General features: G+C 47.9%; 2 protein-coding genes across 3 annotated transcripts in view; one reads left to right on the top strand and one right to left on the bottom strand.

Annotated features, from left to right (window-relative positions):
- The window catches only part of Syn2 (synapsin II), a 154,942-nt gene that overhangs the window by 28,640 nt on the left and 103,616 nt on the right, over positions 1–22,686 (bottom strand). The window contains exons 2-7 of the mRNA XM_059258400.1: positions 19,168–19,225; positions 17,893–17,984; positions 15,655–15,811; positions 10,992–11,081; positions 657–719; positions 165–307 (exon numbers count right to left, since the gene is read on the bottom strand). Coding sequence (XP_059114383.1) covers positions 165–307; positions 657–719; positions 10,992–11,081; positions 15,655–15,811; positions 17,893–17,984; positions 19,168–19,225 — 603 coding nt within the window. The remainder of the gene's footprint in view (positions 1–164; positions 308–656; positions 720–10,991; positions 11,082–15,654; positions 15,812–17,892; positions 17,985–19,167; positions 19,226–22,686) is intronic.
- On the top strand, positions 3,048–9,400 carry Timp4 (TIMP metallopeptidase inhibitor 4). Of its 2 annotated transcripts, none has more exons than XM_059258402.1 (5): positions 3,048–3,294; positions 4,653–4,750; positions 5,158–5,272; positions 7,853–7,976; positions 8,737–8,836. In XM_059258402.1, the coding sequence occupies exons 1-5, from the start codon at positions 3,156–3,158 to the stop codon at positions 8,834–8,836; spliced, it is 576 nt and encodes a 191-aa protein (XP_059114385.1). In that variant the 5' UTR covers positions 3,048–3,155. The 2 variants fall into 2 exon arrangements, with proteins under 2 accessions (XP_059114385.1, XP_059114384.1); XM_059258401.1 differs by having other exon boundaries at positions 3,054–3,294; positions 7,853–7,977; positions 8,719–9,400.

Raw genomic sequence — 22,686 nt, 5'->3', positions numbered from 1 at the left:
AATTTTATTTCTCAGATTTCTCCTCTGACTCACAAAGAATTCAGGCTACGAAGCCTAACTAGTGGCGTCCTCTCCCTGGTCCTACCTTACAGATCTGATGAGGTTAAACTGTGGCTGCTGGGGGAAAGTGGATAGTATCCATCAAATACTCCACACATACTCACATGTAAGCCTTGTAGTTGTTGCCAATCTTCTGAACCCGGATGTCATACTTGGCGTCAATGAAGGGTTCTGCTGTGGCATAGGTTTGGGTGAGGGCCACCACACTAGCAATGTCCTGGAAGTCGTAGTGATTTTCCACTTTGACCTAATGTTGATGTAAGACAGGAAGGGGGACATGTGCATACACACACTGAGAAGTCACAAGGGCCTAGAGCCTCCAAGCCAATCACACAGTTTCTGATACTGGTGAACACGAGCATCCCATCTTCCCAGCAGGTCCTTTTCTCTAGTCCCTTCCCAGAGCCAGGGTCACACTAAGGGGCCAGCTGGGTTGGTTATACTCTTCATTGTATGACTGGGCAAAATCCATTGCCTCTAAGGGTCAGGTCCTTGGGAGAAATCCACTGACATAGGAAGAATAGTCTTCAAATGGGCTTGCTGAAAAAAAAAAGCCCCCTTTGACTCAACCCAGACCACCAGCCATCCTGCCTTACCTTGCCCATGCCTGAGTGAGCATGACCAATCTTCACCACCACAGGGAATGTAGGCAGTGTAAGCTGAGAGCAAAAAAGAAAGAAATGGACTGGTCAGTAGGTCTTTTCTCTTTGGAATCTGAAAATATTTTCCTTGGGAAGACCCTTGGCAGCATCCTTTAAAGAATCAGTGTAGGGGCTGGAGACAGTTGAGTGGTTAAGATGGCTTCCTGCTCTTGCAGAGGACCAGGGCTCAATTCTCAACACTCACACCGGGTGTCTCAGAACCATCTGTAATTCCAGCTCCAGGGCTTCTGACACCTTCTGGCCTCTGCAGACTCCTGCATGCACATGGTGCACATAAACTCACACAGGCACACATACATCCACGGAAATAAACAAATAAAACTTTGGTGAATATTATCAAATACATTGCATGAAATTCTTGAATGATTAATAAAAACATTAAACTAAAATAATTAGTGTACCCTACTTGTTTTACACATGGAACCCATAAAATGACAGCAAATTTCCCAAAGTCACACAGTAGGCTAGAGGCAGACTATATGTACCCTGTTCTCCTACCTGATATTTTCTACATCCCACGACTTAAATTTTCTCTACATTAGACAACCCTGGCAGAACTTCCTGTCAGCTAAGGAGAATTTTTTTTTTTTCAGTTCATGAGAGAGTAAATTTTGCTGTCTGTAAATTACACTGCAACAAACCAGAAACATTTGGAATGCATTTGGAACACCGTGATGTCCACTAAATCATGCACCTCTGCCCTCTTCTCCCCATCAAGCGCCATCTTTCCTCTGCGGATCCTGTCACAGGCTTAGTATGCTGAAGATATTTCTATCCGGTCAGGATTCAGAAGAGAGATGACATAAGAATTCAGCATGTGTATCCTTGGAAGACATCTTAACAAAGTAAACTCTTCCTTGAAGTAGCCTTGTTTTAACAAAGGAGGAATAAGATTCAAAGGAAGAAGGACCCTCCAAAGGCAGGGTTTTGAGCTGCTTTAACAAAATGCGGGCAGAAATAGTAACACGATGGAGTAGGGAGAGCAGCAGACACCACACTGGCAGGCGAAGATTCTAGTTCTCACGGCACCAAACCGGCTTCTCAGCCTTCACATCTGTCAAGTGACAAGGTTGGGTGGATGCTTTAAAGACCACCCCCCCAAGTGACAACTCTATCTTGGTCTGAGCATTGTGTGAAGAACCACTCTAGACACCAGCCTGGACCTCCCCACCTGCCTCCGCCTGACTTCCTTCTCTCCCAATTCCCTTCTTTTCAAATATCACCAGGCCATCTCACTGGTGTCTTCTAATGGGAATAGCTCTCAATATTAGGGAAAAGTCAGATTTTTGTAATGAAAACTCAAGAGTCTCGTGGGGTGTAGCTGTGATCAGAAATGTAGGTTTGGGGCTCTGTGCTGCAAACTGAAGAAAGGGAGGAATCATGTAGCTCAGTCCTATTTTATGAAGAAAATAGTTGGGGCCCAGAGAGGCAAAGATCACAAAACAACCCAGTGGCAGTCAGAATCAGGACCCAGCCTCCAGCTCTCCTGAGGCAGTCATTCCACGAGTTTCTTTTCATTCAGATTCTTGGAGCACTTTGCTGACAAACTGTGGACAAGGCTTGGGTCACAATGACCGGAGTGCCTGGCTTGTTTGCTAAGTGGCTCCACCTTCTGCAACATGGCGGTCTCCAGGGGGCAATGATGTGCAGTAGGAGCTTTGAGGTCCAAAGTTTGCCCTGACGGACAGGACACCCTGTGTTTTAAGCTTCATGGAAAGAACTGCCCTCAACTCTCTGCAGTCTAAGGCTCTGGCTGTGAGAAAGGGTTTGAAAGCACTGGCTACTTTCTCTGACATCCTTCCCCACCCCCCAGCTGACAGCGCCAAGACACACACACACCCCAACTTTCTCTGTCCTGTTCCCTGACTGTTTGCTGTTGCTTTGGAGCCTCATAAATAGGGCATTGAAAACACTTCCTGCGACTGAAAGAAGCCCTGAGTAGCTTGTCTCATTCCCAGTATGCAGCTCAGCGAGGGGTCCGTCCTCCTCTGTCACTGTCTCTTTTGCCTGTTGTAATTCTGTCTGCCTCTGACTTGGCCTGTGTCTCTCTGTGTCTATGCCTCCCCTCGATGGCTGCTTTTACTGGAGCCTCAGTCCCTCATCTTTCCGACTTCTTGTCTCTGCGCTGGTCTTTGCTTTTCTCTCTCGGCCCCCAACACCGTGTCTTCCCTCTACTTCCAGGCTGCTTCCTCTTTCGGAATCTGCAGGCTTTCCTCTGCATTATTGGGTCTGTTGGTCTGGTCAGGAGGACCTTGGGTCCTGCGGCTCTGGGTGGCCCGCGGCCAAAGGAGGGAGGAGCCCTCGGGGGGCGGGATTGGCCCTAAAGCCATCTCATAAAGACTGGGACTGTAAGAGGCTTTCTGGAGGAGTCCTGGAGGGGCTGTTTGTTACGACAGGCAGACCCCACGAGCTCAGCTGGGGCTCTGCAGTGTCATGCCCTGGAGCCCCCTGGCTGCGCTGAGCTGGGCGCTGGTGCTGCGGCTGCTGGCATTGCTGCGGCCCCCGGGGCTGGGTGAGGCGTGCACTTGCGCGCCTGCGCACCCCCAGCAGCACGTCTGCCACTCAGCTCTAGGTGAGTACTTAGCCCTTGAGGACCATACCAGGGGTTGCCTGTGGGGAAACTGATGTTGGGCAGAGCTGTAGACCTGGAATCTGAGGGAAGGGGTGGAGCTCAGATCCTGTATGGGTGCCTCCTGCTGCAGCTGATAGGTCAGACATGGCTGTTGCTGTATTGACCTTGGAAGTACAAAGCCTGATTTGTAGGGGAATAAATAGTCTATCACAGATCTCCAGAGTAGTTCCCGTCAGCTCAGCTTGATGGGACCCAGCTGTCACTGGAGCTATCCAGCAATTTTCAGAACTCTTGAGGGGAGGGACGTTTGCAATATAACACCTGCCTCCTTGTCTGTAGATGAAGTTGCCAGCTGCCACCGCAGACACACACCTTTTGTCCTTTCTCTCCCACTACCTGGACACCCTTCTTTCACACCTTTAACTTCCTGGGAAACTACTATTCACCTTTCATATTCCGAAGGCTTTTTGATTCCTTGCTGCCCTTTGTGGTGGGTACTGCTGTTTTTTATAAGGAGTTCACCACAAGATGAAGACTTCTGCAGGATGAGAACCCTGTCACTCCCGTGCCTGTGCAAGGTCAGGCAGAGAGGAGGAAGACCTTTTTAAACAAAATTTCCAGGGCTGGGGCTGCAGCTCCATGACAGAGCATTTGCCGCTCATGCGTGGGGCTTCAGGTTCAGTCTTGGGGGGAAAATCCCCAAAAAGAAAAAAAAAACAAACCAATTCTTGATTAGATGGCAAGAGATGAACTTCCTCAAAGGAGAATGGGGACATTTACAAATTCCATAAACAGTTTTTACTGTCACTTGCAGGTGTGTTACGAGATTCTAAGATGTATCAATAGGTGAGTCCCACACCAATTGCCTTGAAGGGACTCCTACTCACTGTTCGCTACACCCAGGGCTATGGAGAACTTGAGCTCTAGAAACCAACAGGTTAAAAGGCAGAAAGAGCCGGGCGGTGGTGGCGCACGCCTTTAATCCCAGCACTCGGGAGGCAGAGCCAGGCGGATCTCTGTGAGTTCGAGGCCAGCCTGGACTACCAAGTGAGTTCCAGTAAAGGCGCAAAGCTACACAGAGAAACCCTGTCTCGAAAAACCAAAAAAAAAAAAAAAAAAAAAAAAAAAAAAAAAGGCAGAAAGAACACAGTTTAAGGACTTAAACACCCTGAAGAGTTTGAAGCTGGCAACCACCACGGAGTAAATCCTAAGTCCCTTCTCTCATATGCATCATGCTGCTGAGAACCTAAAAACACTTGACCCAATCCTTGGACACTCAGAGGAACCCAGGCCATCCAGATCTCAGATTGCATACTCCCACAGTGCTGAAGTTTCCCTTTTTTTTTTTTTCTGTACAGTAATCCGGGCAAAAATCTCCAGTGAGAAGGTAGTTCCTGCCAGTGAAGACCCCACTGACACTCAAAAAATGATCCGGTATGAAATCAAACAGATAAAGGTACATGGGGCAGGACAGGGGCTGAGCCGTGATGGGCTGATGGAGGGATGGGGTTTGTGGTAAGGGAGGGAGGAACCTGGTGAGAGTCAGGCAATGGACTTGGTCTCCTTAGGAAGGTGCTGAAGTGGAACTGTATGAGCTGGTATGGGCAGGACCCACGGGAACCAAGTGACTGTTCAGGGAGGGGACTGTCTGTCTGTCTTGTCCGTGGGACCTCCCCATCTCCCTGGAATAAATCAAGGTTTAGACTTACTTAAACGTAAATAAATAAACAGATAAAAACCAGCAAGGTCATCTGTGCTCTGAACCTGAATTAGACTTTTGCTTAACGTTTGGAAATAAATGAGCACTGTTCAGCCTGCTGCCCTGCCCTGACCCGGTGTTGCGCTTCCGTAACTGCCTTCCAGATGTTCAAAGGGTTCGACAAGGCCAAGGATGTTCAGTATGTCTACACACCATTTGACTCTTCCCTCTGTGGTGTGAAACTAGAAACCAACAGCCAGAAGCAGTATCTTCTGACTGGTAAGTTAAGGGGCTAAACAGAGTTGTGAGCGTGACCGTGGCCGTTTAGTTGGGAGGAGCAAGGAAATGCCCTTCCAATGCAGGCGTCCCTGCTACAGCGATCTTGGCTACTGTTTCACTATTTTAAGGACAGTCTGCTCTACCCATCTATGACAGCTAGTTCCATTTTGAAAATTTTAACTGGTATAAGATTTTTGGCATCTTGAGCCCAAATATGTCTCCTGAAGGTGTTTCCTGTGTGTTTATCTCTGCCCTGTGCGCAAGCTTGACTCTACAGTTCCACCTCCATGAAGCCCAGGTTGGGCCAGCCTCCTCCATACCAAACTGGTTGGGACAGAACATAAATGAGCCATCCATCCAATACACCTAAGAATGTTTTGGGGGGAATAAACAAATACAGTGCTAAAGTGTTCTGGAATTTGGGGAAAGAGGCGCTGGTGTGGTTGTGAACAAGCAGGGAAGCTCTACTGTTGGAGTGGGCTCTAAGCTGGCCCACAAGATGGAAAACATCTGTAAAGAAATCTAGGAAAATAAAAGCTCCAGCCCACAGGGAGAACAGGGAGGAGTCCCACTCTATCCATGGAGCCAGCAGATCATCATCTGCTACATACTGTCAGGCCTTGGGCAGGAAAGTGGAGATTCGGGAATACATCATAGTCCTCCAAGGCTTCCTAGTCCAGACATGGCTCTTGAAGAGTGACAGGAACTGGAGGACACAATGAAAGGGGCTTCTCAGCTCTGAGGAGGTGGGATTGTGCTGCCCTGGGCAGCTGAGACAGGACATGCCACTCTACCTTCCAGGTCCCTCATAAGCAGACCAGTCTCTTTACATCTCCTGATAGCCCACCCCTTTCCTGAGCACCCACTTTGTGTGTCTCACCCTCGCTAAGGCACTGAGGTGTGTCAGGGAAAAGGGAACATGGGGTTTTTGTCCTTGAGGAGGTCAAGAATAACCAAGGGTGGAGAAAACATAACTCTACAAAAAGGTATCAGTGATGCCATGCCTTCAGGAGAAGCCAATGGTCTTCATTGATAGGTAAAGGTTCTCTGTGGCTAGAACACTGTGACCATTGTAGCTTTTTCTGTGCCACTTCTCAATGACATAGCAACCTGCATCTTTCTCCCTGAGAGCTGAAATGAACTCCCTGTAGTTGCAGGATGCGTGGCTGTCCTCCTGCCTAGTGTCCAGAGTCCCTTGTACTTGTTGACAGTGAATTCTCAGACATCCCTTGGAGCTTCAGCTCCTCTGGGGTAGCTTCCTTTATCCACCCTCTTCTACACTTGGAGATAAGCATGCGCTCCTTTGTTCTTACATCTGGGCAGTTACAGTCCAGTAAACTATGCCTACTTTCTGCCTACCCTCCTAAGGGGTAGAGATCCTGCCATATGATTTTTGCATCTGGAACTAGGTTATAGCAGCTGCCTACTGAATAAATGGTTGAGTGTCCAAGTCCTAGGAGAGGTGAGGGTTCACATTGTCAGTGATGGCTTTGGTGAAAAGATGTATTGAAAGGAGCTATGGGGCTAGCAAGATGGCTCAGTGGTTAAGAGCACTGGCTGATCTTTTAGCCGACACAGTTCAATTTCTAGCACCCACATGGGGGCTCACATCTTCTGGGTTCTTAAAGAAAAAGGCCTATGAAAGATGGGAAGGAACTTGATAAATAAATTTTTAAAAAGACACTTTCCTATGGGGAAATGTTCACCCAGACAGATACCCAATTGGGCAGGAGTGGCCAGTGTGGATATTGGGAAGGAGTGGACATCTTCTGTGGGCCAACAGCTGAACCAAGAATTCTATATGCATTCCCTCATGTAGTCTCAGCAACAGCTTTATTATTCTCATCCTCCACCTGAAAGGCCCTGTGACCTTCTTTATGGTTACAGCAGCTAGTATATAAAGGGAGTATATAAGAGAAAAGAGCCTACTCACAGTCTGGCCTTTTTCTGCCTCCCTGTGCCGGGGATCTAGCTCAGGCCCTCACACAAGTTAAGCACGTGCTCTGTTCCTGAGCTTCATTCCCGACCCTGCACTCAGTCATTCTGTTGTCTGGTTTTCTCTTGTACCTTTTGTTTGTTTGTCTGTTTCTCTAAGGAAGGGTCTTGTTATGCAGCACAGGCTGACCTCAAGCTTTTGGTCCTCCTGCCTCAGTCTCCTGAGGGCTAAGGTTACAGGCATGTGTCACCAGATCTGACAAGCTCCAGGAGGCTGATTTTAAATCCCACCTTCTTTCTGCTTCACGCTAAAGGAACAGACCTTCACCAGATCCCATAATTCTGCCTTGCACAGACACTGTGAACTAGTCTCTGCTTTAAAGATTATAGGGATTTGTCTGGTCCCTACACTGAGTCCGAGTGTTCACTGATGTCATAGAGACATTTGAGACTGGACTTTTCTCTGTGTTGTATAGAGTGTGTTTAGCATAAGGAAGGCATAATTTCAGCACAGGAAGGAAGGAAGGATGGAAGGAAAGAAAGGTAGGCCATTACAAAAGTTACACTACTGGAGTGTTTAATGATGGGGACCCCTGGAGGGCCTGTCAGTCTTCTGACTAGATTCCTTTCTTTCTCTCCACAAAGGCCAGATTCTCAGTGATGGAAAAGTCTTTATCCATCTGTGCAACTACATTGAGCCCTGGGAGGACCTGTCCTTGGTGCAGAGGGAGAGTCTGAATCATCACTACCCCCAGAACTGTGGCTGCCAAGTAAGGGGATGTCCATTTCCAAGGTCATTTGTGGGTGAGGGACAAGCTTAGAGCCTTGGGGTCTCATCCTCCATGGATTCCACCATATACGTGAACTCACTTCCTACACTCAAGGTGTGCCGTGGAAGTTGGGGGTGGGAAGGTGGAGACTGCACCTTCTTTTTTATCTCAAAGTACTTACACTTTGGGTGGGACACCGTGCCCACACAGGGCAGACTGAAATGACACTAAATCACCATTTAAAGAAAGTCTAAGCCAGGTGTGGTACCTTAGCAGTACTGTATAGTACATGAGAGGCTGAGGCAGGAAGGAGGATTCCAAGTCTGAGGCCAGCTTGGGCAACATAGTGAGACACTGTCTGTTTCAAAAATGAGAAAAGAGAGCATGGACAGACAGACAGAGTACTCCTTTCCAGGCCTGTAATAATTAATTTATTTTCAAATTTTAATTTAATCTACAACAAATTTGTGAAGAACCAAGGTTTCAATTTGAAGGTAAAGAAATCAAAGCTCTGAAGAGTATTTACAGTCATGGCAGTATGGGAGCCATCAAGGCTGAGTCTAGTGACACCAGGAAGACACTACTGTTCACAAGGAGACAGATGGGGAGGAGGGCTCAGGGGGAATCTTGGACCTGGGAAAAGACAAGGCAGTTGAGATGGCAGTGAGGATACACTGGATGTGAAAGGCAGCCCAGAGAAAGGATACTCTATTCACTTTGATATTGTGTGGTCACAACTAGATCATCACTTGCTATGCGGTGCCCTGTACCATCTCAGCACCCAATGAGTGTCTCTGGACGGACTGGCTGCTGGAACGGAAGCTCTATGGGTACCAGGCCCAGCACTATGTCTGCATGAAGCATGTTGATGGCATCTGTAGCTGGTACCGGGGCCACCTACACCTCCGGAAGGAGTACGTTGACATCATCCAGCCGTAGTAGGGACCAGTGGCCACTACATCCTTGGAAAGAGTCCTGAAGACCAAGCCAGTTCTCTGTGGTACTCTGACCATCACCACCTGCCATGTTGCTGCCAGATGATGGGAAGTGACATGTGGGTGGCCTGGCCAGCATCATGGCAGCTGTGGAGCATGTGACAGCTTATGTCCACATCTCCAGCTCACAACTTGTCAAGGCTGGGGAAGGTGGTATGACTTAGCTGCCTTGCCCTCAGCCCCTCTCCATTGTCTCCCAAACCCTGTTAGTCTAGTTTATACCTGTTACTGGAAGTTCTCATTCTGGCTTTGTTCTCTCCAGTCAGGAGAATGTACGTTCCTTTTCTTAGCTCCTATGGTAAGGGAGGAGCTGTAAGTGTCATAAGATGGTACAACCTTGTGATGTATGCTGTGGAAGGGGGTGACTGTACCCTGAGTGGGCTGCTTGGCTGAAATGAAAAGAATACACTAAAGCTCCATATCCTCTACTCCTACTGTCTCAACTCAGCCTAAGCCTCTGACACATTTTTGTCTACTTAAAGGACACAGTGAGAGCTGAATGGCCCGCGCTTCCCGGTGCCCTGCAAGTCCCCTGATACTATTGTTGGCAGAAGGTCTGGCCCAGATAGCATTCGTCTCCGGGCAAGAAAAGACTGGGTATACCAGAACAAGCATTCTCCCTCCAGGTTAAATATCTCTACTGCCTTCAGTTGGTGTCCAGGGACTTTTCCTCAGCCTCCTTTAGGTTGCTAATGTCTTTGTTCCTACCTTAGAACTTGGTTTTGAAGCAAAAACAAAAAGGTGAAAAACAACAAAAGTGGCCCCAGAGCACGGTCTTCTCCTAAGGCCAAATGTCAGGAGAGGGTAGGAGGGGACGAGGACAGAACCCCCTGGGGAACATGCAGTGGGGACACAGCTTGCACTGGCTTCAGTTTCTTCAGCAGCTACCCCTGCTAGATGCTACAGCAGGAGACAGCTAGCTGTGACTCTGAGAGCATTTCCACCCTTCAGCTAAGTCCCCTTACCTCTGTGTCTTGGACTGTAGCTACCAGCCCCTGAAGGCTCCTCAGCCTCTGTAAGTCTTCCTGGGTTGTCTACATGGGGAAACACTGACTCATAGAGCTCAACATCCCAGAACCTTTTCCTGGGGAAAGCTCTGGAGAAGATGGTAGGGTCATCAGTTCTTTTGACCACTCAGGACTGTCTTTCATTTTGATGTGTGGTCAGCTGGTGAGCAGGGCCATGTGAGGTGTGCTGGAAGACGGCTCTGGATTTAAATGCAATGATGGAGATCCCTTTGGGAAAAGAGAGTAGGAGGGGACCAAACTTGATCCCTGTCCCAGAACATAGCACTTGGAAGGCTCTGGCAGCGAGTCTCCAAGTGGGACCCTCCAGCAATAATCCACACCATCCTTGGGCAGCGAGTGTGGGGAGGGAAGGGGGATGGAAAGTAACCTCCAGGTTACTCCGTATGACATATCCTCACAGCTTCCAACCAACCATTTCTCTTTTCCTTCTGACCTCCGGGGGTAGACTCAGAAAAGGCACAGGATTAACTCTGCTTTGTCACAATTTAGAGGTGGCGAAGGAAATGGAAGTCTAGTGAGGAATCACAGAAGCAACAGGTTCCGTCTCGGGAGGCTCATCTCCACCAGAAGGCGATTACTTGAGGAACCTCCTTGAAATCGGATGCACGCTGTGTTAGATACCCTGGTCAAGGGCAGCTATGCTCACTTGTCATAGTTGAGAAAAGACACACGCTGAGGGACTGTAACACCCCCAGAGATGCACGGCAAAGCTGCGGCTATAGAAAAGCTGTGAACCCTCCTGACGGTTGACTCACAGGTTTGCTACTCTCTCACGTTAAAACGCCCCGTTTCTGCTTTTCTCTGCTCTGTCCCCAGAAACGGAAAACAAAAGGCTGTTGGCTAGAATCAAGCTACTTCTGCTGCTCTGAGCAGCTCTGCAGCTACCTGAGGAGTTGGGTCTGAGGTGCTGAGGCACCTGCCAGCCCTCCAGAGTCCCCCTGTGGCTAGGAGTAGGAACAGTGCAGAGTCAAGGCCCCACTTGGCCACCTACCATCTCGCGGTGGTTGGGATAGTATGTCTGCTCAATGAGTGGGAATTTCTCCCCTCCCAGTGTCTTGAGGATGGCCACCATCTGGGCAAACTGCAAAAGACAAGAAAGAATTTCACTGTATCTTCAACTTCTGGACCAGACACAACATCAATTTGTCAAATAAATATAGAGCATTTTCACTGTAGAAGACATTGTGTTAAATCAACCGGCAGTACTGAGAAAGGAAAGGTACATGTAATTTCAAGGACATATGCTTTAGTAGAGGAAGACAAAGAGAAAGCTAGTATTCACTGGGGGCCTACTTAATTTCAATGGTTTCCACCCAATCTTTTCAAATTGACAAGGCTGAGAAGGGGTTCAGAACTTCACTTGTATCACAGAAATGGGGCTGGGGGAGTGGTGCACATCTATAATCTCAGTACTCAGCGGAGGCAGGAGGATAATGAGTCTGAGGCCAGCCTGGGCTACAGAGTAAGCTCCAGGCCATTGTGTTGGGCTAAATGGTAAAATACTGTCTCAAGAAAAATCAAGTGAGTAGCAGAACTGAAAAGGGGTGAAGCTGGAACTGAAACCTGAAGTCTCACTCCAAACGCATGCTCTTCTGAGCAACGGAGCAAGGCAGAGCTGAAGAGGTACCGTGCCAAGGCTCAGAAGTTCTGACGCCAGGCAAAGAAATAAATGACACCCCTCCTGTGTGTTCTACAGAGCCACCGGAGTCTGCACAGGGGTGACATAAATGAAGCTGTTCTTCAGGAAGACTGGAGGGTCACAGTGGTGAAACCCACAGGTCCATCTTCCCAGCACTGGCTGCTGGGATTACAAGAACTGAACTTGCTAGACCCTTTATCTGTGGCAAAAGGAGAAAAGGCAAGGTTCAGATATTCACAGTGTTGGGGCTGGGGGGCTTCTGGTGCACATCCGGCTCTCCTTGACCTTTCAAAAACAAAGAGACTAAGAACAGAGAGGTCAGGCGCCTGAGGTCACATGTGTGAGCAAGGTTCACGGCTAGATCCTTCATTCCCAGTCTCTATTTCTCTTGGATCTTTTGAATACCTACTTTTCAGATTCTACAGAGGCCACACAATTCCCACAGGAAACATAGATCTTTCCCACCTAGTCCATATTTAACCCACAACGCCAACCCCAGTGCATGGGCAGCTAGCTTCTTTTCTCCAGTAGGATCCATTCAGGCTCCAAATTGCCAATAGCTTGGTCAGCTTCAAGGGAAAGTTGTTGGGTCAAACCTGCCCTCTACTTGTCAGAGATGGGAAAGCTAGGGCCTTTTCCCAAAGTTTAGGTCCCATTCTCTGTAAGGGATGTTAGTGCATGAGCTATTCAGGAAGGATTATTAGCAGAGTGGAGTCTCCTGGTGTTCTCCTTTTAACTCACTAGTTGCCTTTGGACAAAAGGCCCCTCCCTGCCAGGCTCCCTCTTCAGATGTGAGCAAAGAAGGGTCGTTTCCTTCAGCTTTTCACATCGGGCATCAGGGCATCAGGAAGAACATCTTTGATTGCGTTTCCCTCACACTCCTCCATCAGACTGTGGTCTTTTTGTAGGGAAGATTTTTATTAAAATGCAGGGAAATGTGGGCCTTTCTGGGCCCCAGCCTTCAGTGTCTGGGACTGGTAACTTCCGAGATCTAAGACTTCCTTTAGGACTCAGTCTCTAACACTTTACTGTTGAAAGAGACTTCAGACAGTCTCCACACCAGGTCTGAGGAGACTGAGGCTAGAGAAGCCTTGGAGCATGGCAGGTATTGAGGCTCCAATGGGAGAGCGCCCAGGTTTCTTCATTCCTTGCCCACTGCATCCTCTGCTGATTTCTCATCCCTGACTGACCCTCTGCCCTTCCCTTCCTTCCTTCTCCAATTCTTCCTACTACTTCACCTGACCTTCAGCTCTACCTGCCCACCTGGACCTGGCTGGATTCCTTTTCTGCCTGGGCTTCTAAGACTCTCCAGCATCCCTAGGGAGCTGATGCCAGCTCTGCCTGAAGACCTCTGTCCTGCTGCAGCCCACACTTTGGCATGGCACCAAGACATGTGGGGCCCTATCTTCCCTATGTGTGGGTGAGTTACACAGACAACCTCACAGATGCCAGGAAGGCCTCCGGCAGACTCCCAGGGCCCTGGGACAGCCAAGACTAAAATGACAGCCAGTTCCCAGGCTCCAGTTGGGTCCCTGAGAGCCCACTTTACCCTCCCTACCCCATTCCCTGTCTGATTAATGGACTGGACTTGGCATCAAAACTCTGCCTCCCTAGAAACTTAGATTAAGTCGCAAGTACACAGTTACCAATTAAACAAAGGTAATATCTGATAAGGGCTATTTCCTCTATGCAGACCAAAAAATGAATTGGAGAGCTGGTGTGGTGTTGGCATTGAATAGAAAGATGCTTATTTAAACCACTTGTCTAATGACTCAAGAAAGAATTCATTAAAGAAATGGGGTTTGGAATTCTATTTGAATAATGTGTTCTCCCTGTCTCTCCTAGATAGTAAATGCTTAAGTTTAACCCAGGTCTATCAATCTCCAAAGAGCCCAGAATTCAGCTCCACTGGAGCAGTCGGGGATGCTGGCATTCTTGCTTTCTCTGGACAGCTGCTTTCATTGACAGAACTATTTTTCCTTCTGAAATCCCAGCAGCTGCCCTGGCCAGTTTGGGGGACAGCAGACTTGCTCAGAATCATTCTGGTACAAGGCATAGCCTTCTCTAGCTCACTGGATGCCTCTCACATCCAGAACACCCACAGTAAGAAATTTAGGAAACGTGAGCCAAAGTTAGCGTATCACAGGGACACTCCTCTCACCGTCATTAAATGTGTCCACTTCTCCTGACAAGCTGAGAACAACATGTAAAATGTCACTTGGTGGCAGCCGCTTAGTGAGACTCTGGAAAGAACTTGGGGTGTGGCCAGCAAGCCCTGTTGTTCCCATGCAACGCCAAAGGCAGTGTGCTGGGATTGTGAATGGGTGAGAATGTGACCCCTCACCAGATCCCAGATCCCATGAGGGATCTTTCTGTTCCTCCCTTCTCTAGCCTCTGCCACAGTTTAGGAAAAGAAAGCATGGGACCAGTTCCTTTAGGAAGTCTCAGATATCAGGGAACTATAATAACCGCATTGGCAAAGTAATGGTATATACAACCACACTGGCAAAGGAATGGCATATAGTATTAGTCACAGTTTGTAGACACAGAAACTGGGACACAAAAGATGGTTAGTCACAGGGATGTCAGTAAGGCACTCAGGAAAAGCTGATACCAGTGGCATCACCTTGTGTAGCTATGAGAGAACCAAATTCTGAAGGAAACGGGGATGGAGTGGGTTAAGGCATATTTCGGGAGGAAGGTTGTGTGACTGAGGAGAAATGGGAGGCTCCTAGAAAAGATATTTGATAGCTGCCTCATGTGTGTTTTCTGAGATAGGCATCACACTCAAATCACACCACCCTTCTAGCCCATTTCTGCAGAACAGTAGGATTCCAGATGTCACAGGCCACACACAGGGAAAAGCCGCAAGTGGAGCTTAGGAAGCCAACCTCCCCTTAACCACAGCAGCCCTCAAGCCTCCTTCTCCTTGTCCACACCTCTTCCTCCTTCACTGTATGGTCTCTCTGCTAGCCAGGGAATTGGAAAGCTGTCCATTCGAGGGTGGAAAAACAAAAGTCAAGAGCAGAGTTAATGGGCCCATGTGGTTGTAGAATACCCCTCCAGCTCCCAGAGCAAAGAGGTTTACAGTTCAGAAATGTCACAATAAGCCTGGTGAGCCTTGGCAATCTAGAGCGTGTGAAATTGGATTTTGAAAAACAAGAAGATGAAGAGAATATGATCAGAGGCAAACATTTCCCTCCATGAGGGCAGCCTGGGGCAGCGGGCCTAGCAGAGGAGAATCCCCAGTCATCCGAGGCCCTCATGTTTCTTTCTTTCAATACTTTCCACAGCCCTAGAAGGTCTCTAGACTGGCTGGGGAAGAGGAAATGAAGCCAGCTCTTCTTCACTTCGTGTGACGTACAGAAATCCTGGCTCTGTAAGTCTGGCAAGTGACTTAATCCTCCCTGGGTCTTATTGCTCTGTACAAAAGTGAAAAGAATAATACCTCCCTGGTAAGCTTATCGTGAAGATTAAATGAAATTACACAGAATAATCTCAGAGGGTGGCACCATACAGCAAGAGGTTTTATGCTCCTCATTTTCTGTTTTCTTCCCACGAAGGGGTAAGACTTCAGTATCCCAAAGGAAACGTTGGGCTCACACTAACTATCGGGCTCACCCATGTGTGGATGGATCTGACTCTGAGACTGCTGAACTGCTGGTAGAACTCTGTCTCCAAAATCCTTCTGAGTTGGGTTTCTCTATTGGCTTTGGGTCTTTCCAATAGTTTACTCATTTTAAGAGGCAAGAAGCAGACATTTTTATCACTGCTGCCCCAGGTCAAGAAAAGACCCACAGACTTGTAAGGATTTTGTCACAGCATCTTTGTACAGCATGGTGGTGAGGTCAAAGGTCTACTCGATAGCAAAAGTGTGCAGCTCAGGCCATCTGGTAAAATGCTACTGTGATGGCCTACCCCACCAAGCCTCCCAGCTTCCAAGCCTCAGATCTCAGTTGATGCTACTAATGGAGTGCTGGAAGTACTCTGGGGGAGTGGGGGAAAAGTGCCTTACCACCCATGGCTTGTCACAGAAGTTGTAAATGGACTCCAGTGAGTTGATGCTGGGGAGGCCTGCATACTGCATGCCGATGACCAGGTGGCGGAAGTCCTCATTCTCCGCCATGCCAAATGCGTGCTGTCGGATGAGCACAAAGTCTGGTCGGAAGGACCTGGTAAGAATGCAGAGGCAAGTTTCCATTAACTAGCACCTCAGGTAACCCATTTCCAAAGCCTAAGACAGAAGAGATGTCAAGGACCACCCACTCCATGACCTTGTGTTATTACTCCTTTCTGGATGGGGTGATAAAGTATCATGACACTTTCCAAAGGAGATCTGAGAACTGTGTTTCTGAATCTGTCCCATTCCTTTGGACTAAATGCTGTCTCCTTCTAGCATACAAATACTTGAGAAGGGAAGAGACACTTTTAGAGCCCCACACCTTAAGTGAAAAAGATTTTTCTCTGTCCTCATAGGGTGGTATGAAAGCCTGAAGCTCCTGTGCTTCCAGAGATGGTGCTCAAATCGGGTCCTGGAAGACCACACTACTACCAGATCTCTGATCTTAACGTACTGTTCAATCCCTTATAGCTGCTCCTTAAAATAGGCAATGCCCTCATCAGGCCCTAAGAGAGCAAGGAGCTAGGCTGGCTGAGGGCAGATGCCAAACTTCCCAATGGTATTCTTCCAAAACGGACGCTAGGGAGGGGTGCAAATATATTTTGCAGAACTGAGGTTGAGCAACGGGGCTGCAGGAAGTACTGAGTACGGAATGTTCCCATGCATGGGAAAGCTCTCCTGGTGTCACCTCTAGCCAGCAAAGCTCCTAGCCATAGCTGCTTTAGAGGACTATTGCCTGTCTTCATGCCCTAGCTTCAGAGACCTTCCCAGAGAGGCAGTTTGTGGCAGCATCTGCCCCCAAGGCTCTGCGGCTCAGCATTTGACACCATGTACAATGACCTACCTGGTCCTCTGCCCAGGCACCCGTCCAACCCCCACCTACAGATCCAGCCCAACCCAGCTCAGAGATCAGCTCTAGTAGTAAGGCTAAAGGAGCTTTCCTCAGTCACCCAAACACTTATTGCTAAGAGGGTATAACATCTGCTTAGGGTACTCTGACCTTTGTCCCACGTTCAGGGACCTGAGGTGTAGTCCAGAGACCCCCAATTAGGCCTTTGCTGATGGACACTGAAGCCCAGCTGTATCCTTGCTATCAAATCCTAACCTTATATCCCAGTTAACAGGAATAATCCACGTTCCTACATTGGCACCTGCCCTGGAGCCCTGCTGCTGGACCTTCTGTCACTGCCTGCCTATGTGTGCATCTCCATGACACACAGGACCCATGGATGGAGAAGCCTGTCTGTCCTGTTCTAGGACCCACCTAAGCTCACTTCACACCTGAGTTGGCATCTGCTTTTCCTATGTTCTTCTTCAGATGCCAGAAAGAGCAAGCCCACTTTCCTAATGTTAGGTCCCAGATATACCCAGTCCGGCCTTTCCTGTCACTGACTCAGATCCTGTTGGACACTATACTGCTAGGGGTCAGGGTCCTGTGGCTGAGGTGAGGAAGGGAGTGATGTAGGTCTCGGACCCCTCCTAGAACAAGAGTTATTTCTGAAAATCCAAAGCAACATTAAGTTCCTGGGAAGAATGGAAACCATTTCTCATACCTGGAATTCTCATTCCCTCCCTAAAGGAACTGCTGTATAGACATCAACATCCCAGACTTTGAAACCCCACCACCTAGGAGCCCAGGATACCACCTGTCATGAAAATGCTCAGTGCCTGGTCATTTTTTTCCATCTACAATGTCTATTCCAATACTAGATTTTCCTGTCAGACATAGGAGTTGTGGGGAATGAGGAATAAAGAGAGGATACAGGGATGAGCGCAAAACATACATTCAACACAAGGCTTTGCTGCCAACTCTGAGTGAATCTAAGCAAATCAGCATAAATAGGACATCCAGATGTTTAAAAAAAAAACAATGGAACCTAGTTTTCCAGGGGAACTATTTAGAGAGATAAAAGCACAACCCATGCTGACTTGAGGGTAGGCAGAAGTCCCAACAGGATTGGTTACCCCTAAGAGAGTCTGTGAAACTTAGGGTTGCTTTCTCTCATGCAGCACTAAGAGCTGCCTTCTCTAGCACTTCCATGTATCACCCAGTAGGACTATCTCAAGTTGACTTTGAAACAACCCCCACCAAGTCAGAGGTGACAGCAACCCCAAGAACAGAAAGGCCCTTACCGGACAACTTTTGTGCCATTCCGGAGCACCTGCATGTCCACAGCGTAGGTTCCATCTGCGTGGGCCACCAGGTTAAGCTCTGAAAATTCCGCCTGGAGAGTAACAGTAGAGCAGTGAGTCTCGGTCCTCCACACAGCAGCCTCCACCACACCAAGCATTTATTTAGTTTCTATGAATTTTCACATCCATTAGATTTCACTCGGTACTCTAGGAAACCCTTTGAACCAGGTGGTAGAGATCACTACGCCCATCTACCCAAGGAGAAAACTGCCCGAGTAAGGTGACTTTTCTGGACAAATGAACCCTACTGCTGTGTCTCCTGACTCCCAGCTCAGCATCCTTTGAGCCTCTCTACAGAGACAGAATGTGACCAGGACAAGCATCTCCTTTCTCAGTCTCTGCATGAAAGCACTGGGTTCTGGGTTAGGCTACTGGGTTTCCTTCTCCCCTGTCCCTGACACAGCATGTCCTGCCTGGGTTCCTGTTTCCTCTGTCTCCAACACAGGGGTAGGTAGGGTTTTTGTTGTTGTTGTTTTTTAATCAAACCAGAATATCTAACAAGTTGTTTTAAGAATGGCATATACACTGGGCATGGTGGTATATCCCTTTAATCCTTGCACTCTGGAGGCAGAGGTAAACTGATCTCTGTAAGTCTGCATATCAAGTTCCAGGCCAGCCAGGGCCACTTAGCGAGATCATTTTGCAAAAATAATTAATAAATAAATAAATAAATAAATAAATAAATAAATAAATAAATGTAATGATAGGTAGGAAAATACCATAATAATTTCTATTATTACATAGAAAATATGTTATTTAAACAGGGCATCTCCTCCCTGCAAATGGCCTAATTTTCTATTATCATGGAATAAGAGGCAGAGGAAGGTAAAAAACAAACAAACAAAACAGTCTTTCAAGTTCCCTATAGAAACAAGGGATGTTCTTTTCTAGGTGCCCTCTGAAGTAGAGCCTCAGGGTCAGAGTAGGCAGACAGTGAACAGAAGACATGTGCCCACCCAGAATTACACTACCACCGACAGCATCTCAGGAAGGCACTCCTCCTCTAAGGCTTCCTCAGTTTGGGAGCCCTGCACTGCAAGAGACCATGAAGAACCACATTGTTTCTGAACTGCTGAGTTAAGGAAAAGCCCTGAGGACAGGAGATGCAGAGTCGGGAGTCCAGTGAGGACACTGCACTCCACTGCACTCCACTGGCCAGGACTAGAAGGTTCACTCTGGGATGGCAGAGGACATGTGAGGCTTCATGCTGATTACCTGTTCCACCTTGATGTCATAATCTCCAAGGATTTTTTTGCCCCGAAAGCACTTGGCCCTAGAGAAAGAGAGGAGGGCACACAAATTAGTTTTGTGCGAGTGTTTGAACTCAGACATGTATTCTCCCCAAGAAGAGCTCTATAGCAGATGAACCCCAGACTGAGAGTCAGGAGATCTGGGTTTGGCTCTTCATTTGCTGCTAGACTGCCATAAAGTCTCAAGCAAGTCCTTTCCTTTAGCCTCAATTTACCCATCTGCAAAATAGTCTAAAGTACCCTTTCACTTTTCACCTTTTATGATTTAATGCCCTGTATCACACACAAACACACATACACATACATACACACACACACACACACACACACACACACACACACACACACACCATCTAGAAACAGATTCTAATTTTCTGTGTTGTTCTTGGTAAAGACTAGGTCAATCATCCACACCTCTGAGGGTGTTTCACTCCATGCATAACTGTCATCCACCCGTGGACTTTCAGGATTTAAAGAAATCACTGCTGGACTGAGATGCATTTGATTGAGTTGTTGGCTAGAGGGGTCCCATGGAGATCCCCAAACAATCCAGGCTATGCTAGGAGAGAGGATTGATCTCTGCAAACTGATGGGTGGAGGCGGGCACTGCAGAGGACAACATCCACACAGCTCATTAAATGTGGCGAGGTTGAGTGGGTGTCCCCACGGAGTCTTCACCCCTATGTTCTAGTCTCTTTTGTGTAGGGAGGTACTGTGCAGGCTGCTGAAAGAGAAACGTGGACGCCAAACCAGCCACAGAACCTTTGACCCACAGTCTGCTCTGCCCGAAAGACGTGCTGGGGGAATGGCGGCGGCATAGCCAATGTCTGATTTAACTTGAGGCTCAATCAACAAGAGGGAGCCCATCCCTGACACTGACTGAATAGCCAGGAACTGGAGACTGGATAACCCAGAGACCCAGGGTAGAACCAAACATGATAGGTCTAGAAAAAAAAAAAATCAATGAAACGATTCCTAATAGTATCCTGCTATATTCATAGATCAGTGCCCTGTCCAGTTGTCATCAAAGAGTCTTCCTCTGGCAGTAGGGGAGAGTGGATGCAGAGACCCACAGCCAGACTTGCGGAATGAGAGTCTAAACTGGAGGTCTCCATTGGTTCCTTTCCCTCGGAGCTCAAGAAATCACTCGGAAAAGGCGGCAGAAGGATTGTAGGAGTCAGAGGAGATGGAGGACGCCAGAAGAACATGGCCCACTGAAGCAACTAAGCAGGGTGCATATGGGCTCACAGAGACTGAAGCAGCAAGCACAGGGCCTGCAGGGGTCTGCGCCAGGTCCTCTGCATATATGTTGAGGCTGTTAGCTTGGTGTTTTTGTGGGACTCCTAACAGTGGGAGTGGGTGTGTCTCTGACTCTTTGCCGCTCTTGGGACCCTCCCTCCTGGTGGGCTGCCCTGCCCAGCTTCGGTATGAGGGCTTTCGCCTTGTCTTAGTGTATCTTGTTGTGCTGTATTTGGTGGTTGTCTCTCAGAAGCCTGCTCTTTTCAGTGGGAGATGGAGGGGTTGGCCTGGGGGGAGGGGAGGTGGGGAGGAGTAGCTAGGGAGAGTGGGGGAGGGGAAAATGTGCTCAGGATGTACTGTATAAGAGATGCATCTTTTCAATAATGATAATGAAAAGCTAGAATCAAAACTCAAAAAGGAAAAGAAATCACCATTAGCTCTTGGTTTCTTCCTACACACACCAGGAGAGCCGACAATAGAGGCAAGCAACCCCAACTGAGCATGAAACCTGTCTTGTCTCACAGACACTCAGGGAAATGAGTCCAGCTGAGTCATGCCACTCAGTGTCTTCCCCATCTACCAGGGTTGAGAGGAGCTCCACCCGGATGCATTAAAGGCATCAGGCCTGTGTGAGGAGACCGTGTTCTTGCACATATTTACCTCCCTTCTTTCCTGGCCTCTAATTGTCCTTCCGTCTGGAGGAGTTTTCTTCTCTGCTCATTTAGGCTTTGTTCTCTGCTTGTAAAAAAGGGCCTAGCTACCTGTGCCTACTAGGCTAAATCATGCTTGCTTTTTTCAGGGCTCTACATTTTCAACTGGCTTATTTCATTGGAGGTTTTCTAAATCTCTTCTCAAAATAAAGGAATAGACCAGTATTTTATTTGCCATTGTGTTCTAATAGCTGTATGCTAGTTGCTTCTAAGAATATTTTGTTTAGTTTTCATAATGACTGACCAGATAGGGAGAAAATTCTTTGAAAAAAAAGGAATTCAACATATACAGGAAGCAAATGACATTTCCAAGGTCATTTGGTAAGTTAGTGATGCAGCCACAAATGATGTTGCGTGCAGAACTCCCATGCCATACAGCGCCATCTCCCTCTGCTGACCTGTTCTTCCCACTCTCCCACACTATGGAAACTGACTTACCACATGTGCTGTACGGATTTTTTTTCCCATTTTTCTTCTTCCACTCAAAAGAGACTTAATGATGCCATGAGTACTTGCCCCACTACAAATACTTCCTATCCTGCTTCCTGTCAGCTTACTCAGGACGAGGCCAGGCTATTTCCTTTCCCTCTATGGATTCTGGAACAGACCGTTCTAGGAAGTTGTCATTTGTGCTATCCAAGTCCCTGGCCACCCTGAAATTGCTCCTCTGAGGCACTGGGCCATCCTGGAGCTGGATCACTGAAGTCCAACCCCCCACCTCTGCCCTAATTTCTTCCTAAGTTTCACATCAGCCTGCTCCTGATCAACATTCACAGCCTAGCAAGCCCCTCAGCCAGGGGCCCTGTGGCACATGCTACTCTCTTGACATTTCTGTCTGTGCATGGTACCGTCACTGCTCTGCAGATACTGGACTCTCAGTCTTCTGCTCACGATTATAACAAGGGAGAGCTAGAGTAAATGACCTACAAGATAGCAATGTAGGCAAAGGACCAAAGAAAAGCTATCAGAAATGCTTTCTTGATGCTTCTCCCTGCCTTTGTGAAATAGCTTTTCTGTAAGATTAGCCTCAGAGATCTCAACAACAGCCTTTCATTCTGTATGAAGATTAGCATTTTCAAAGTTCGTTGACGTACTAGTTTCTCACAACTCTGTGAAGGAGCCAAGAGAGAATGCTTGCTGTCCACTGGACTGCTGGGGAAACAGAAGCTCCAAACAGCATGCAGACTCCCAGAAAACATCCTGAGTTAAGCTGAGAACTGAGAGCTTGCATCTAGATGCTCACAAGCTGCCAAGTATTCTAACTCGCTCGTTTATTTTGTGGGTTTTGAACAGTGATACTGGGGTATATTTATAGGTCTTGGCTGGCTTCATCTGCCACTTCCTGCACCTGCCCATTGACCAAATTGGCTAATGGAACTGTTTTCATGACTTTCCTTCACCCCAATGCTGCGAGCTATCCTAATGCCTTTTCCTTAAGATAATTTGTCCTGTTGGAAATCATAGTTTGTGCTTCCTGGCCCAGGGTCACTGACTTCTCTTGGCTAAGCCATGGTACCATCACCATAAAAAAGTCA

Source organism: Peromyscus eremicus, chromosome 3, assembly GCF_949786415.1.
Source record: "Peromyscus eremicus chromosome 3, PerEre_H2_v1, whole genome shotgun sequence".
Lineage (NCBI taxonomy): Eukaryota > Metazoa > Chordata > Mammalia > Rodentia > Cricetidae > Peromyscus > Peromyscus eremicus.
The sequence above is the reverse complement of the archived record's forward strand: the minus strand, read 5'-3'. Positions and strand labels throughout refer to the sequence as shown.

Coding starts and splice junctions, on each gene's coding strand:
- Timp4 (XM_059258401.1), top strand. CDS start 3,156: ATGCCCTGGAGCCCCCTGGCTGCGCTGAGCTGGGCGCTGGTGCTGCGG. Junction 3,295..4,652: donor CGTCTGCCACTCAGCTCTAG/GTGAGTACTTAG, acceptor TTTTCTGTACAG/TAATCCGGGCAAAAATCTCC. Junction 7,978..8,718: donor CCCAGAACTGTGGCTGCCAA/GTAAGGGGATGT, acceptor GGTCACAACTAG/ATCATCACTTGCTATGCGGT.